Raw genomic sequence first — 17325 nt, 5'->3', positions numbered from 1 at the left:
TGGGACGACAGAGGCAGAGAGCAGAGCAAAGCATGTGCACACCAAGGAACCTCAGGGTCCAGCAACACCAGGGGCCAGAAGAGGCAGGAAGGACCCGCCCTGGAGCCTGCAGAGGGCGCGCAGCCCTGCTGACCCCTGGAATGGGCACCTCCAGCCTCCAGATCCGAGGGAGAAATTGCTGCTGCTTCCGCCCCCAGTCTGTGCTCATTTGTTTCGACAAGCAGCTCCTGACCTGCCACCCCTCTTCCAGAACCCCCGGGCCGGGTGGCGGACCGCGGGCCCCGTTAAGGTTCTCGCCAGGGCTGTGGCCTTGAACCCCTTCTCCGGGCCGATGAATTTCCCTTGGGCCCAGGCCTCTCTGAACTCCAGACACACATCTGACCTGCTCCCCTGACTTTTTTTTTTTTTTGCTTTTCAGGGCCACACTAGAAGCATATGGAGGGTCTCAGGGTACGGGTTGAATCAGAGCTGCCAGCCTACACCACAGCCACATAGGATCCGAGCTGCGACTGTGACCTACACCACGGCCCACAGCAACGCCAGATCCTTAACCCACTGAGTGAGGCCAGGGATCAAACCCGCACCCTCAGGGTTCCTAGTCGGATTCGTTTCCACCGCGCCACGACGGGAACTCCTCGCTGACATCTTTGGCTAGTGTCTCCAAGCCGCCTCCTGCCTAATCGTCCCCACTGACCTCCGGCCCAGCCTCCTGCTCCATCCCATCCAGGCCAGGGAACAGCATCGCCAGCCTTTCCGGGGCTCAAGCTCAGGGGTGCGTGCGCCTCTCGCTCTCCACCTCCAACCCGTCCTCCAGGAGGGTCCGCGCGGTTGGTGGGACCCAGGGCAAGATGACCATGCCAGCCCGCTGTTCACCAGCCATCAAGAATTTCAGGACGGCGACCGCAGGGCGTGAAACCAAGGGCGAGGCTCTGCTGCGCTCAGGGCCCTGGCTGACGTCACGGGTCACAGGCCGGTGGAGCTGGCCTGCCGCCAGCAGATCTGCTCTCAAGCCCCGGCTGTGGTGGAAACCCTGCAGGGGCTTCTGTGCCAAACTCCAGTCCTCACCCAGCCCCGCGTCCCTACGGGACACCTGCGCTCCCACACTGGGCCACACGGACCTCCGTGCACCCCTGCTCCCTCCACCCAGCACCTGCCCCTTGTTGGCCGCTTCTTCAGCCTCCTCGCACGCAGCACGCTGCAAAGGCCTGGGAACTCCGGGCTGGCGTGTCTCGTGCTCCCGTGTCCCTGAGCCTGTCCCAGTCCTCTACTAGCCACGGCTTTATCGTTGTGGAAAAGGAAAGGAGTTTCGCTGGGCTCGGCAGCAGCGAGACGTGAAGGATTTCACAGGAGGAGCCAGGGCTCCGTGCAGCGGGGGCGTGTCCCCCCCTAAAAACCACTCCCAGTGGCCCCAGGGAACCAGGGAAAGCCGCCCCCAGACTCACCTCACGGCCGGGAGGGGCTCAGGAGCGAGGCCCGGGGGCCCGAGGTAGTACTGCGCCACGACGACCAGGGCCAGGTAGCAGGCGGCCAGCGTGCCTAGGATGCTGACACAGGGATGGGGCAGCGTCAGGGGAGCCACCCAGAGCAGAGTCTGAAGGCCAGCTCTGCCCACACTAGCCATGTGTCAGGCAGAGCTCTCCCTGGCGAGCTCAAGCCCCGTATCTGAACAAGGGAGACAGTAGCCAGGCCACCCCAGGCAGGCAGGGCTGGCCTGAGCCGGGTGGCCGGACCCCCGTTTCTCCAATAACGGCCACTCCCTCAGTCGCTTGGATTCAGCATCTAAGTGGGGACACCACCCGCTCAGCCCACAGCCTGGCAGCAAGGAGGACCCTGACTCAGCTGGCGAGAGCTGGGGGCATCCGGGACCCTGCCCACTGCTTCTCTGCTCCTCCATCTCGCTACACAGCAGGAAACTCGTGTCGAGACTTCTGCCAGAGTTAACTATTTCAAAAGTTTATACAGAGCCTCAGACTGTAAAATGAAGGGCGTGCGTGTGTGTGTGTCCGTCTCTGTGCCTTTGCATGTCTAAGGACAGAAAAGTCCAGGCATCATTAAATAACAAACTGTCAGCTGCGGGTCCTGACATGAAAGGTATGTTTTCTTCTTTGTTTATCTCTATTTTCTATCATGACCATGTATGACTTGTATCATTTTAAATCTCCCTGGAGTTCCCACTGTGGCAAAACGGGATCAGCGGCGTCTCTGCAGCACCAGGATGCAGGTTGGAACCCCAGGTTGGAACCCCAGCTGAGCGCAGTGGATTCAAGCATCTGGCATTGCTGCAAGTGCAGCATAGGTGGCAACTGTAGCTCGGATCTGACCCCTGACCTGGGGACACCATGTGTCTGCAGGGCAGCCGAAAATCAATAAATAACTGAATTACACTCCCCTTCCCCATAAAAAGAGTGGACGTTCCCTGGGGGGCTGGTGGTTAGGATTTGGAGTGTTCACTGCTGTGACCTGGGTTCGACTCCCAGTCTGGGACCTGAGATCCCACATCAAGGTCCCTCACACCGAGACCAAATCGATACATAAATAAGTAATTTCCCCTTCTCTCCAAATAGGGCGATCAGTGCTCCCCTTTTCAAGCAGACAGAAACCACCCCCATAAACACCAGCCAAGGGGGCACCCAGTACCAGCCATCGCCCGCCAGGAAGGGTCAGAGGCCCGTACCTCGTGTACTTCTGGAAGCCGATCTCGCGCGGGGCCGACAGGGGCAGGATGAGCAGCAGGGAGAGCAGCGTCAGGGTGAAGCGCTGGTCCGTGTACCAGGGCGGCGGGGCCGGCGGGGCTCCGGGCAGCAGGAAGTCACACACTGGGGGAGCGGGGAGAGCCCTGTGAGGCCCAGGGGTCCCCAGCTCAGGGGCCCTGGCTGGGCTCACTGTGGGCCCCAGGTCAGCCCCATGAGCCTCAGGGGATGGGATGGCGAGCCTGATGGGTCCCCTGTCACGGGCCACAAGGATGGAGGGCGCTCTGCACGAATTCACCAAGTCCCTTCCCCAGGGAGGGGCTGCCCCAAGGGCTGCAAGCAGCCTCGAAAGACACAGACCGGCCCTGGGGCACCGAGACCCCCTGTTCTGGTCAAAGACCCTTTTTATTCGAGAACTCAGTGTGTGGGTGGAGCCGGGGCCTGGAGCAGCTTTTTGGCGTGGGTGCTGGGGAGCCCGCCACAGCCACAGTCCTCAGTCAGGGGCTACACGATCCAGTCCCCGCAGAGTACCGAGAGCAGCCCCTTGAGTCCACAGAATGAACCGCAGGAGAAGAATCAGCGCAGGGCCAAGCTGGCCACTTCTGTGCCACTTGCTGGCAGCTGGGCTCCCTTGGGACTATCTGGCTGGGGGGTCCTGCAGGCTCAGGGTCTCTCCCTGGGGGCCCTCCCGCAGGCTAGTCCATGGCAGCCGGAGGCTCCTGAGATGCAGGTGGAAGCGGCCATCCTCTTAAGGCCCAGGCATTGAGCTGGCAGAGTCCCACGTGCCATCTCTACTAGCCAAGCCATCCCTGAATCCCTGAGCCTGCTCTCGCTCAGGGGAGAAGACACAGACCCCATCCGTTTCTTTCTTTTTTCTTTTTTTTTTGCTTGTCTTTCTAGGGCCGCACCCGCAGCATATGGAGGTTCCCAGGCTAGGGGTGGAGTCAGAACTACAGCCCCTCGTCTACACCACAGCCACAGCAACTTGGGATCCGAGCCGCGTCTGCAACCTACACCACAGCTCATGGCAACGCCGGATCCTTAACCCACTGAGCAAGGCCAGGGACCAAACCTGCGTCCTCATGGATGCTCATCAGATTCATCTCTGCTGAGCCACGACGGCAACTCCCCCGTCAGTTTCTCAACGGAAGAAATGCCCAGGAATCTGGGACTGTTTTCATTCCATCGCAGTAAGACGGAGAATCTGGAGCGGGTCTGAGGGGCTAGATGGCTGGCGGAGGGCAGAGGAGGGGGAGGCAGCAAGACAGTGGGGCGCCGTGGCCCCCGGGCCCCCGGGGAGGGTGCTGAGAGCCGGTCCCGGCCCGCGAGGGATGCTGCGCCTCTGCCCCAAGGCGGCTGAGTTCGCATCCCGGGCTCCACGGGGCCGGCCAGGCGAGGGCGGCAAGGCCCGGGCAGCACGGCTGGTTTCCGCGGGGGCAGCTCCAGGTCCGGGTCCCCGACAGGGGCACCTCGCGGGGCCCACCCGGCGGCCGCAGCACCGTCACTCAGTCCTTTGCACGCCGGTCGGGCAGCCGCTGCTTCCACGTCCTCCAGAGAGGCCGGGACCTGCCTCCGGAGAGACGCCCCGTCCCAGGAACCGAACCGCCAACACGCGACCCGGCTCCCTCCACCCCGAGTCCGTCCCCCCAGCGCTGCTGCTGCGGCCTGTGTCCCCGCCAGCGTTCCCCTCCGTGTGGGGACCCTCCCGCCGGGCCCAAGTCCTCCTCCGACCAGCCGTGCCTCCCAAGTCTCCTCAACACAGCCAACCAGCACCTCAGAACCCGCCTCAACACAAAAGAGAGGCACCTCAGAAGCCGCCTCAACACACACGGCACCGCTCAGCTCCCTCAGCGCAGCAGCACCTCAGACTCCCTCTAAACGCAGCAGCATCAGCGAATTCCTCCCGACAGGAGGCACCCAAAGGCCTTCTCCAGACAGCACAGCGGCGCCTCAGAATCCTCCTCAGGAGGACAGAGCAGACGCCATCGCAGACGCCGCACAACAAAGCCGCACCGCCGCATCCCTCTGCGCGAGGCAGGACCTCAGAATCCTTCTACACGACAAAGCGCTCTCTCAAAATCCTCCTTTTTTTATTTTTGTGTGTCCCCCACCCCCACCCCCACAGTGTGTGGAAACTCCCAGGCCCTCAGGGATCCAGCCAGCGCCACGGCTGCAGCAACCCCGGGTCCCTAACGGGCTGCGGGCGCCGCAAGGGAACTACCTCAGAACCCTCCTTAACACTACCCATCAGCACCTCCGAATCCTGCTCGACGCAAAACAGCAGCACCTCAAAAGCCTCTCCCAACAGTATCGCATGAGTTCCCTCGTGCTCAGCGGGTTAAGGACCTGGCATTATCTCTACCATGGCTCAGGTCAAAGCTGTCGAACCCTGGCCCGGGAATTTCCACAGGCCTTGGTTGGGGCCAAAAAATAAACACTGAAGAACAAGGAGCGGCACCTGAGAATCAGTCTCAACACAGCAGCATTTTAGAATCCCTCTCATCACTGCTCCACCTCAGATCCCCTCGGCCCAGGGCACCCCAGGGTCCCTTCCAACAGAGCAGCGTTATCAGAATCCCCATCAAAACCGCAGGCTCCCTCTCCACACAGCAGCCCCTCTAATACTTCTCACAGAGCAGAGCAGCACCTCAGAAATTCCACAGGCCTTTGTTGGGGCCAAAAAACCAAACCGAAACAAAGCACAAAAAAACAATACAACAGCCGCCGAGAATCACTTTCAAAACAGCAGCAGCTCTTAACCCCTCTCAATGCAACCTCACCTCAGAATCTGTCTTAATAGAGCACAGATGCACCTCAGAATCCCTCTCATCACTTCAGCACTTCAGAACCCTGCTCAACACAACTCAGCGGCACCTCAGAATCCTCAACACAGCAGAGCAGCACTTCAGAATCCTTTTAAACAAACACTGAGCACCTCAGAATCCTTCTCTATGAAACAAGCAGCAGCTCACAATTCTTCTCATAAAACATTACCTCAGAATCCTCTCAACACAGAGCAGCACCTCAGAATCCATCTCAACACAACACAGCACCAACTCAAAAACCCTCTCAACACAGTGGCAACTCAATACCCTTCTTAACACAATACAACAGCACTTCAGAAAACTTCTGAACACCTCAGAATCCCGCACAAGACAGCAGTACCTCAAAGCCTTATCAACACAACCCAGCAGCATCTCAGAGTCAGTTAATGAAACACAGCAGATCTCAGAATCCTCACCAGAGCAGCACGTCAGAAACCCTCTCAACAGAGCAGCACCTTAGAATCCTTTTCAACACCACACAGCAGCGCCTCAAAATCCTTTTCATCACAGTACCTCCTCAGAATCCTTCTCAACACAGCAGTATCTTGAAAGCCTTCTCAGGATAGAAAGCCCAGAATTAAACCCTACAACCAACTCATCTATGACAAAGGAGGCAAGACTATACAATGGAGGAAGGACAGCCTGTTCCATAAGTCGTGCTGGGAAAACCGGACAGCCACATGTAAAAGAATGCAATTAGAACACTTCCTAACACCATACACAAAAATAAACTCAAAATGGATTAAAGACCTAGATATAAGACCAGACACTATAAAACTCTTAGAGGAAAACACAGGCCAAACACTCTCCGATATAAACCACAGCAATGTCTTCTCAGATCCACCGCCTAGAGTAATGACAATAAAAACAAAAATAAACAAATGGGACTTAATTAAACTTCAAAGTTTCTGCACAGCAAAGGAAACCCTAAACAAAATGAAAAGACAACCCACAGAATGGGAGAAAATCTTTGCAACTGAAGCAACCAACAAGGGATTAATTTCCAATATTTATAAACACCTTCTGCAGCTCAATACCAAAAAAACAAACAACCCCATCAAAAAATGGGCAGAAGATCTAAACAGACAATTCTCCAAAGAAGACATACAGAGGGCCAAAAACACATGAAAAAATGTTCAACATCACTCATTATTAGAGAAATGCCCATCAAAACCACTATGAGGTACCACCATACACAGACCAGAATGGCCATCATGAAAAAGTCTACAGACGGTAAGAACTGGAGAGGGTGTGGAGAAAAAGGAACCCTAGTACACCGCTGGTGGGATTGTAAATTGGTGCAACCACTGTGGAAAACAGTATGGAGATTCCTCGGAAAACTGAAAATAGAACTACCATTGGATCCAGCAATCCCACTCCTGGGCCTCTATCCAGAGAAAACCACGACTCGAAAAGATGCAGGCACTTGTGTTCATTGCAGCACTATGTACAGTAGCCACTTCATGGAAACAACCTAAATTTCCATCGACAGAGGAGTGGATACAGAAGATGAGGCACTTATACATGATGGAATATTACTCAGCCATGAAAGGAAAGAAATAACGCCATTTGCAGTAACACAAACGGACCTAGAACTGATCATGCTAAGTGAAGTCAGTCAGACAGTGAGACACCAACACCAAATGCTACCACTTACATGTGGAATCTGCAAAAAGGACACAATGAATTTCTTTGCAGAACAGATATGGACTCATAGGCTTTGAAAAACTTATGGTTTCCACATGAGACAGGTTGGGGGTTAGGGGGATGCTCTGGGGTTTGGGTTGGAAATGCTATAAAATTTGGTTGTGGTGATTGTTGTACAACTATAAATGTAATAGAATTCATTGAGTAACTAAACATTTTTTTTTTAATTAAAAAAAGCCTTCTCAAAACAATATAGCAGGAGATCCCTTTGTGGCTAAGTGGCTTAAAAATGCAGTCTTGTTATTGCTATGGCTCCAGTCAAAGCAGTGGTGGAGGTTTGATCCCTGGCCTGGGAACCTCCACATGCCTTGGTCTTGGCCAACACTCCCTGCCCCACTCCCACCCCCCAACCCCAATATAGCAGCAGCTCAGAATCCTTCTCAACACAGCAGCACCTCAGATTCCCTCTCAGCACAACACAGGAGCACCTCAGAGTCCTTCTCAACAAAACACAGCACCACCTTCGCATCTTTCTCAAAAGAGCAGCATCTCAGAATCTTTTTCAAAACAACACAATAGCACCTAATAATCCCTCTCAACAGAGCAGTACCTCAGAAACTTTCTCAACACCTCAGAATCCTCGTCAACACCACCACAGCAGCACCTCAGAGCCCTGCCCCACACAACACAGCTGCACTTCGGAACCCTTCTCAACAAACACAAAGCACCTCAGAATCTCTCTCAGCACCTCAGAGTTGTTCTCAGTACAACACAGCAGCACCTCAGAACCCTTCTCTATAAACCCAGCAGCACCTCAAAATTCTTATCTACCATTACCTTAGAATCCTTCCAACACAGCAGAACCTCAGACTCAACACCACACGCCAGCACCTCAGAATCCTTCTCAACACAACGTGGCAGCCCCTCAGAAACCTTCTCATCACAGCAACACCTCAGCTTCCTTGTCATCACAAGAGTACCTCAGAATCCCCCCCCCTTTTTTTTTGGTCTTTTGTCTTTTTAGGGCCGCACCTGCAGCATTTGGAGGTTCCCAGGCTAGGGGTCTAATCAGAGCTGTAGCCGCCGGCCTGCACCACAGCCACAGCAATGCGGGATCCAACCTGCACCTGCGACCTACACCACAGCTCACGGCAACGCTGGATCCTTAACCCACTGAGCGAGGCCAGGGACCGAACCTGCATCCTCAAGGTTCCTAGTCAGATTCGTTGACCACTGAGTCATGACGGGAACTCCCAGAATGCTTTTGAACAGCACAGCAGCACCTCAGAATCCTTCTCAACACCTCAGAATCCTCCTCGGCACCGCAAGGCAGCCCCTCCGAACACTTCTCAACCCAGCAGCACCAGCAGCAGCTGACCAGAACTAAGACTTGACATGAGCTCTACTGGCCACTGCCAGGCAAGGCCATTGTTGTGCCTATCTGCCCCCTGGAAGGTTCACAATTTCCGAGTTCGATGCTGTTTTGGATAAGAGAGTTTCCCAGTATGTGGAAGAAGCTTTTAATTTCACTATTCCAGCACCAGGGATTGTTTTGTACGCTTCAGGAGATAGAACAGATAAAACCAACAGGAAATGGGTAAATGGAGATCCAACCATATCATAATTACATTCCAATTTCAAGTCTCAACATTCCAATTAAATCCAGAGAGTGTCAAGATGATAAAAAAGCAAGACCTGACCATATGCTGTCTACATGAAATTCATTTTAAAATTCAAGCCACCGTTAGGCTACAGTAAACGAGTGGGAAGACAAATTCTGTGCAAACACTACTCTGAAGGAAGCTGCAGAGGCTACGGTTATCACAGAGAAGGCAGATATAATGACAAAGTATCACCAGAGACAAAACTAGGATATTGATAGCAAAAGGGCAATTCGCAGGTGCGTCCTTAATGACAGAGCTTCAAAAACCATGAGGCAAAAATGGAGAGAATTTAAGGGAAAAACAGACAAATCCACAATCATAGTTAGAGATTTTAGCACTTCCTCTCTCTCGTCCTGTCATCAAACGTCTCCCCACACCCTAATCAACAAGACTAAGGAAGGTCTGATCAAAGTCATGGACCACCTTGACCTGAGGGAGAGTTCTAGAAGACTGCACCCAACGACTGCTAAACACATACCCTTTAAGAGCATGTCAAACACCCACCAAGACAGACTACATGCTGGGACACAGAGCACATCTCAAATGCCAACTTACACAGGTGTGTTTTCTGACCATGAGGCAATTAAGGTGAAGCCAAAAAAGGATCTAGAAATCTCCCCAATAATTGGAAAATGCATCACATAATACTAAACATCCCATGAATCAAAGAAGATACTACAGCAAAAAGTAGCAAAGATTTTGAATGAAATGAAATGGAACACATTGGTAGGATGCAGCCAAAGCAGTTCTTAGAGGAAAATTGTTAGTGGAGGATTAGAGGCCAAAGGTACATGGAACCGAGAGTCTTTGACGTCCCCAAATTCAAGGCCTTACTGGTTCTCTCTCACAGGGGCATCTCTGCAGTTGGCTCCACCACCCCATCTGTGAAAGAAGCCCCCACTGGACTTTCCAGCCCACGATTCTCACTGTGCTGGTCATTACCAGGCCCAGGTCTCAATTCTCCATGACATTCCAAGCTAGGGGTGGTCTCGGCCTCTGCAGCTCCCCAAGGGCCCAGCCCAGCACCCATGACCTCTTCATTCACCAGGAGCCCCAGCCCCGACTCCAGCGCAGGTACTCACGTTTGTCCAGCTGGTCACCGATCACCCTGAGGAAGGCCACGGAGATCATGAGCAGGTTGATGATGAAGCAGGCCTCACACAGCTTCCCGATGGCAGGGCCACACAGCCCTCCCACCACGCCCTGGTAGGTGGCCTGGCCGCTGACGGAGGCAGCGTAGCCCAGGATGACCAGCCCGCTGATCAGGAAGACCAGGGAGACCTACAGAGCAGGAAAGTGGGGCCAGGCCCACCCACAGCCACCCTGAGCCGGCTGCTGCTCCCCCCCTGCCCCAGGCCTCACCTGCAGAGGCTGAGGCTGCCAATGGCCAGGGGCCTTTCCCAACGAGCCACCACCCCCTTGTCCTGAACCCAGAGCTACAGAGCAGGTGGATTCAGAGATCGCACAGGCTGTAAGTCTGTGAATTGGGGATTCACACCATCCCACACCAGTGGCACCAAGGAGACATCAGGAACCCAGAGTTTAAACTACTTTCCTAAGGTCACATGGGCTGTGGGTACAGAGGCCAGAAAGCATGGTGGTTAGGAAGCAGGCCTACCTGGGTTCGATTCCAAATCTGCCACTCACCTACCCTGTGGCCAGAGGTCAACCACTAACCTCCGTTTTCTCATCTGGGAAATGGGGGCAATATCATCTACCTTAGGGAGGGGTCATGAGGCATGTGGACCAAACAAAGCAAATGAGACACTCAGCTCAGTGCCTGGCATGTGCTATCTGCTCAAGAAGTGAGGGCCATTCTTATTCTCTGGACTCCATTTCCAGTGCTCTACTCTACCTCAGCTTCAATTCTTCCCAATGCTACAAAAAAAATTTCAAACCTCTGGGAAAGTTGGAAGCATTTTACAGTGACCATCATGTACCCACTAACTAGGTCACCGTCCTTGCTGTTATCGCATCTCTACCTAGTCCATGAATCCATCCAAACTTGGGGGTACATTTCAGAGCAAGAGGCATATATTAGTAAACTCCCCCCCCAAGACTCTGGAATGCATATCATTAATTAGAGCCTGATGTCTGTCTATAGCCCTTCTCTCTCTTGTCAGATAAAATTTATCTAAAATCTCTCTGGGAAAAAACCCTAACACAAAAAGATACATGCACCCCGATTTCATGGCAGTGCTATTCACAACAGCCAAGACATGGAAGCAACCTAAGTGTCTATGGACAGAAAAATGGATAAAGACATACATATATATACAATGGAATATCACTCATCCATGAAAAAGGATAAAATGATGGCATTTGCAGCGACATGGATACAACTAGAAATCATCATGCTAAGTTTGGTCAGAGAAAGACAAATATATGATATCGCTTATATGTGGAATCTTAAAAAATGATACAAGAGAACTTGTTTGCAGAAAAGAAACAGACTCATAAGCTTTGAAAAACTTATGGTTACCAGGGGAGGGGGAGGGAGTGGGATGGACTGGGAGTTTGGGGTGAGTAGATGTCCACTATTGCATTTGGAGTGGACAGGCAATGAGATCCCGCTGTACAGCACAGGGCACTATATCCAATCACTTGTGATGGAACATGATGGAAGATAATGTGAGAAAAAGAGTGTGTGTGTATATACATATAACTGAGTCACTTTGCTGTACAGCAGAAATTGACAGCACATTGTCAATCAACTGTAATAAAAAATTAAAAACAAAAAACCTCATGGTTACCAAAGGGGACAGGTTGGTGGGAGAGACGGACTAGAGGTTTGGGACTGGCATACGCACACTGAGGTCCATGGAATGACAGGTCAGCCCAGGGGACTCTACCCAATGTTCTGTGATCATCTGTGTAGGAAAACAGTCTGAAAGAGGATGCGCATGTGTATATGCATAACTGAATCACTTTGTTGTACAGCAGAAAGTGTCACGACCTTGCCCATCACCTATACCTCAATAAAGCTTTTAAAAATAGAAAAAAAAAAGTCAAACATGTAGGCAAGTTGGAAGCATTTTACAGTCTACACCATGGACTCACCAGTCAGATTCTACTAGGAAGAGGTCACTGTCCTCACAGCTCTGCCACGAGCCCGTGCATCCATCCACACTCGGGGTACATTTCAAAGCAACTTTCATACATTAGTAAACTTCCCCAAAGACCCTGGCATGCATGTTATTAATTAGAGCCTTGAGGTTTGGCTATAGCCCTTCTCTCTCTGGGAAAATGAGACTGACACAAAATGAAAGACACAAAATCTTTTTTTAGATACATATGTGTAGTTATTGCTGTATCTCTCAAAATACGACATACACAGAGTTTACGAGGGTAACTCCAATTCCATTCTAATATCACAGGGCTTATTCTCGTCTTCCCTGCTTCTATTTTTTAAATTTATTTTTTATGGAAGTATAACTGATTTATACTGGGTTAGTTTCTGCTGTAGAGCAAAGTGCCTGTTATACATCTACATTCTTTTTCAATATTCTCTTCCACTACGGTTTATCCTAGAAGACCGAATACGGCTCCCTGTGCTCTCCAGCAGGACCCTGCTGTTTACCGGTTCTGTAGTAACAGTTTGCATCTCCGAACCCCCAACTCCTAGTCCATCCCACTCCCTCCCCCTTGGCACCCGCAAGACTGTTCTCCATGTCTGTTGAGTCTGTTTCTATTTTGTAGACGGGTCCATTTGTGCCGTATTTTTCTCTTTCTTTCTTCCTTTCTTTTTTAGGGCCAAAAATGCAGCATATGGAGGTTCCCAGGCTAGGGCTTGAATTGGAGCTACAGCTGCCGGCCTACACCACAGCCGCAGCAATGCCAGATCTGAGCCTCATCTGCGACCTACACCAGAGCTCAGGGCAATACCAGATCCTTAACCCACTGAGCAAGGCCAGGGATCAAACCCGCAACCTCATGGTTCCTAGTCGGATTCGTTTCCGCTGTGCCACGACGGGAACTGCAAAATGCACAAAATCTTAAGTGTATACGTGTCTATCCCTGGAAAGGGTACAACCAACATACGTGGTAACACGAACCCCCACGGAGACAAAGAAAACATCACCACGTCCCTGAAGGTCCCTCCTGTCCCCTCCCACTTTCTGTCCCCATCCTGTACCCAGAAAAAAAACCCACTCTGGTGTTTTTCCCCTTTTATGTATTTTCTTGCCTGGCTTCTCCCAGGGAGCGGCGCCGTCCAGGGGAGCCAGCCCCACCGCGTGCCTCGCTCGTTCCTTCCTGTTTTAACTGAGAGCGGCTTCACGGTGTGGACATGACCAGATTGTCTTAACCAGACCCCTGCTGCCAGACGTGCAGGCGGCTCGTTTTTGGCTCCTGTGAACACAGGGCTGGGCGTCCTAGACCACGTCATTCTGAGGACACACGCTTCACTCTCCAGGACTCACAGCCAGGGATGGGGTTCCTGGGCCACAGGGGAGACACGTGTTTCACTCCAGAAGAAAGGGCTGGACTGACTCCAAGGCATCTGTGCCTCCTGACATGCCCCCATCGGAGCCCCACTTGCCCCCCCGACAATTCATTGTTTCTGAGCTTCTCCAGGAGGGACGGGTACCTGCCCCAAAGGCGGACCCGGTCCCCACACCCTAAGTCCCGCCGCACACGTCTATGGAGGAAAACAAGGCACACGGAGCTGGGAGGTGCTGGGCCAAGAAGCCTGGGGAGAGCTGCGGGGGGGCCCGTCTTCACACACAGCTCGTGCCATGGGACAGCAGGTCTGTCCCTGCGCCAGAAGCCAAAACGAGGGCTGCTGAGGACATCCAACTGGGCCGTGAGACAATCGTGAAAGTTCGGAGCCAGGAGGAACACGCGTGCTCCCACCTGTTGGGCCTTCGTCTGGGCCGGTTCCTCTGCCTGGAACACCCTCCTGCCTCCACCGCCACCCCTCACCCGGGCAACTCTCCCCATCTCCCCGCTTCTCTCCAAGGTCACCTTCTCCAGGAAGCCTTCCCCCACTTCAGCCCTTCATCTGCATGGGGGGCTCAACCCTCCGTCTCCAGGCCACACTTTTTCCCTGTAGTGGGTTGAATCCCCCAAAAGCTAGGTCTACAGCCTGTCTCCAGAACCTGTGAAAAGGACCTCGTGAGAGCCATCCGCACAGACGTCAGTAACGAAGGTGGAATTACACAAAAAAGGGTCTTTGAAAAGTCATTAAGGATCTTGAGGTCAACCTGGCTTATCTAAGTGGACCCTAAATCCAACGACAAGTGTCTTTTTAAGAGACAGAAAAGGAGGAGACACAGAAGAGAAGGCCGTGTGACACTGGGGCAGAGAGACTGGAGGGATGCGGCCACAAGCCAGGGACACCTTGGGCCACCAGGAGCTGGCCAGGCAGGAAGGACCCTCCCCTGGATGTGGGAGAACTTCTGTTTGGAGCCGCCCAGTGTGAGGTCCTTGGGGCCAGTGGCCGTGGGCACACGCTCGAGGGCGCACAGGGCGTGCGGATCCTTGTCTCTCACCCACCAGACCAAGCGCCCCGGAGGCTCGAGCCACGTCTTGCCCCAGGCAAGTGCCGGTCTGCGGCAGCAGCTCAGGAGCCAATTGTGGAGAAAGTCAGGCAGGAAGAGGGCCAGCCCGAGCCTTGGGCGGTGAGTGTGGTGAGCTGTCCCCCCGCAGGAGTGGGCAGCCCGCAGGAGGGGCACCGAGCCTCTAAGCAGCCTGTCAGGAAAAAGCGCCCCGGGCCAGGCCTGTCTCTCTCTGGAGCTGCCAAGGATTCAGCTCATTAATTGCATTAACCCTCCACTGCTAATTTAGGGGCAATTGGAGACCGCAAACCTCCCAGTGGTGGGGGCGTTTAAAATCCCTCCTGCCTGTGGCTGGGGGCAGGGCAGACGTGTCTCAGGCTGAGGGGCGGGGAAGTCAGCAGACGGGGAGGGGGCGCTGGTTACCAGCCTGATTTCCTCCATGTCAGGAGGCTCCCCTTACACATACTTGGGGTCCCCTCTCCTAAGGCTGCTCAAGGCTGGATCTTGAGAGCAGCCTGTGCAAAGAGCAAGCCCCTGCCCCCCGCCTCCCTGGCAGCCTCCGTCTCACCTGGGAGCCTGTCGGAACCACAGGCTCTCAGGCCCACCCAGGCCTGCGTAGGCAGCACCCACATTGTCTGGAGGTGCTGGGAGACCCTGCATGGAGCTGGAGGCGCAGGGAGCTGCAGCCCTGTCTGCCGCCCTGGGACAAGCGCTGTCTGCCTGACCACGCACCCACCCACCAGCCGCACCTGCTTTGCTGCTGACCTTTCATGGCTGGGGTTCGGGCCCCAGTTCTGGAAGGGTGGCCTTCCGCTGCAAGCATCCAACCACAGGCACCTGGCCAAGTCATTTCACCTCTGCTGGGGCTCGCCACCGCCTCGGAGGGGCCTTCACTCCCCTCCCCTTGTCATCCCCCCGCCACACGACCCTCCTGGCCTGCCTGCCGTCTGACACTATCGCACTTGACCTCCTGAACCCTGTCCGAGTTCCCCATTAAGACAAGTTTCCTGAGGACGGAGACCACACTGTCTCAGCCAGACAGGTGCTCAGCCAGGGCTGGGGGTGGCCCAGGTCACCCTGACTACACAGGGCGGCTTCTGGAAGTTTCCAGAAGGACAAGAAGGGCCCTGAGGGCCCACAAGTGGTTAGAAGGCGCCCGTGATCAGCCTGCTGCCAGGAGAAAGCATTTGAGCTAATGCCCATCAAAGAGCTTATTTCCGCCAAAGGCCTGATTGCCATCAGCGCAGCGGAGAGACCGCAAATAGAAGGAAGCTGTGCGCTGGCAGCTCTTAACCACTGAGGCTCTTCAGCCCTTGGACTTTCTGGGAAGGGAGTTCGGGTTCGACACACGGGCAACACCCCCGATTCGGCAGAGCCCGGCTCGGCATGGGGTGGGGTGTCAGAGTGGCCTCGGTCCTGACCGGATCTGCCCATGGGCCTGGGGCTTCAGCTGCGGAGCCCAGACCAGCAGGCAGGGAACGTCCACCGCTCCTGGTTGCAGGTGCCTGCACCGCCCCTCCCCCCGACCTCCACCGCCGCCTGGCTGGGCAGCCTTCGGCCGCATAGAGAATGTTCTCGGCCCAGGTCTGCAGGGGCACTCACTCCCTCCTGCCTGCTCGAGTTGAGCAGGTTGTAAAAATCTCACCCCCCCATGTCATTGTCAAGACAGCTCTGCAGACGCACTGCCCAGGACCCCACCTGGAAAAATTAAATCCAGCTCCTACCTGCGCAGAAGCCCCCCCACACGCCCCCGGGGGCTTACCAGCTCCACTAGGAGGGCGGGGGCCACCCCCCCGGCCTTGTGGAAGGCCCACGGGAAGTTGAGGAGGCCAGCACCCAGCGCGGACTTGAGGAGAATGAAGACAGCGCCCAGTGAGGACAGGTTGGGCCGGGCAGCCGCCGACACTGGCTTCTCCGCATGGCCTCGGCCTCCGGGGGTCAGGGCCTCCATGGCTAGAAGCACAGAGGGCGGAACGGGTCTCGGCTCACAGCATCCTTTTTCAGCTGGGACGGTCTTTCCCCGATGGGGCCAGAGCCGAGGCGGCCTCAACCAGCCCAGCCCAGACCCCCGTACCCAGCATGACACACCTGCCCTGGGACTTCTGGTCTTCACGCCTGTCCCCCACAACAAACGCTGACCCCCTCCCCAAAACTTGCCACCCCCGTCCATGGGCACCCAAGGCCACCGGGGCCGCCCGTCCCCTTTCCCAGCCAAACCCCCAACTCCTTCCTCCCCATGGCTGCTCCCACCCGCGCCCTGCCTCCAGCCCGCTGGAGGTGCTCCAGCCCCTGGTCCTTACCGCCCGGTCCAGTCCTCAGGGAGACAGGCACTCCTCGGCCATTAGGGATGGGGTCTCGGGCTCACTCCTGAGAGCCTGGAGAGGAGGAAGGTTCTAGCTCTGCCAGCGTGGGCAAATGAGTCAGGAATTATGGGAGCCCTAGCGAGCATGGGTCAGGGTCACGACTCAAATCCTAGGGGGATGGGGGAAAGAGGTCAGGGCCATTGGTCCTGAGAACTTGCCGCTTCTGAGACTCCTGGTCCCGGGAAGGGAGTCTTAAGACTCGGGGGGCGGGGCTTCCCCAGCTGCCCCGAGGTTGCAGGGAGCTCAGCTGGGAGGGATCAGGGGGCAGCTGCACCGACCTCGGCCTCTCACCAAAGCCACCTGGGCCTGCATCTCCAATGCCTCCTCCCCAGGATGCCTCTCCAGACCCCCCCATTCCGCCCCCACCCCGGTCTGAGGGAGTGGCATGGAAGGAGCTTGGAGCTCGGCACCCGTCACCTGCTAGAGACCTGCTAGGGACGTGGAGCCCAGCTTCCCACCTGCAGAAGGGGTTCCGCAAGCTCGCCCCGTGGAGGCTGTAGACCCTGCACCCAAAGGCCCGGGCCGCCGGCGGTGCTTCACCGAGATGCTCCACACGAATCACCTGGACCTCCTGTTAAACTGCAGGCGCTGATCCGTCCACTTTGGGTGGAGCCAAGATGCCACGTCCGTCACAAGCC

The 17325-nt window shown here is 55.0% G+C and overlaps 1 protein-coding gene across 5 annotated transcripts in view; it reads right to left on the bottom strand.

Annotated features, from left to right (window-relative positions):
* SLC38A8 (solute carrier family 38 member 8) overlaps window positions 1-17325 on the bottom strand; it is a 37204-nt gene extending 19879 nt beyond the window's left edge. For 2 of the 5 annotated variants that reach the window (XM_084959454.1, XM_084959452.1), the window contains exons 1-3: window positions 3763-5853; window positions 2675-2816; window positions 1443-1544 (exon numbers count right to left, since the gene is read on the bottom strand). In XM_084959454.1, coding sequence (XP_084815580.1) covers window positions 1443-1544; window positions 2675-2816; window positions 3763-3793 — 275 coding nt within the window. In that variant the 5' untranslated portion in view covers window positions 3794-5853. Of the gene's footprint in view, window positions 1-1442; window positions 1545-2674; window positions 2817-3762; window positions 5854-9908; window positions 10108-16086; window positions 16278-16624; window positions 16700-17145 lie in introns of those variants that run through there. The other 3 variants (XM_021093736.2, XM_084959453.1, XM_084959455.1) reach the window with 3 other exon arrangements.

Source organism: Sus scrofa, chromosome 6, assembly GCF_054392235.1.
Source record: "Sus scrofa isolate SSC_HxYL_T2T_F1_AM1 chromosome 6, Sscrofa_HxYL_maternal_Yorkshire_Landrace_v2.0, whole genome shotgun sequence".
NCBI classification, from domain to species: Eukaryota; Metazoa; Chordata; class Mammalia; order Artiodactyla; family Suidae; genus Sus; species Sus scrofa.
The sequence above is the reverse complement of the archived record's forward strand: the minus strand, read 5'-3'. Positions and strand labels throughout refer to the sequence as shown.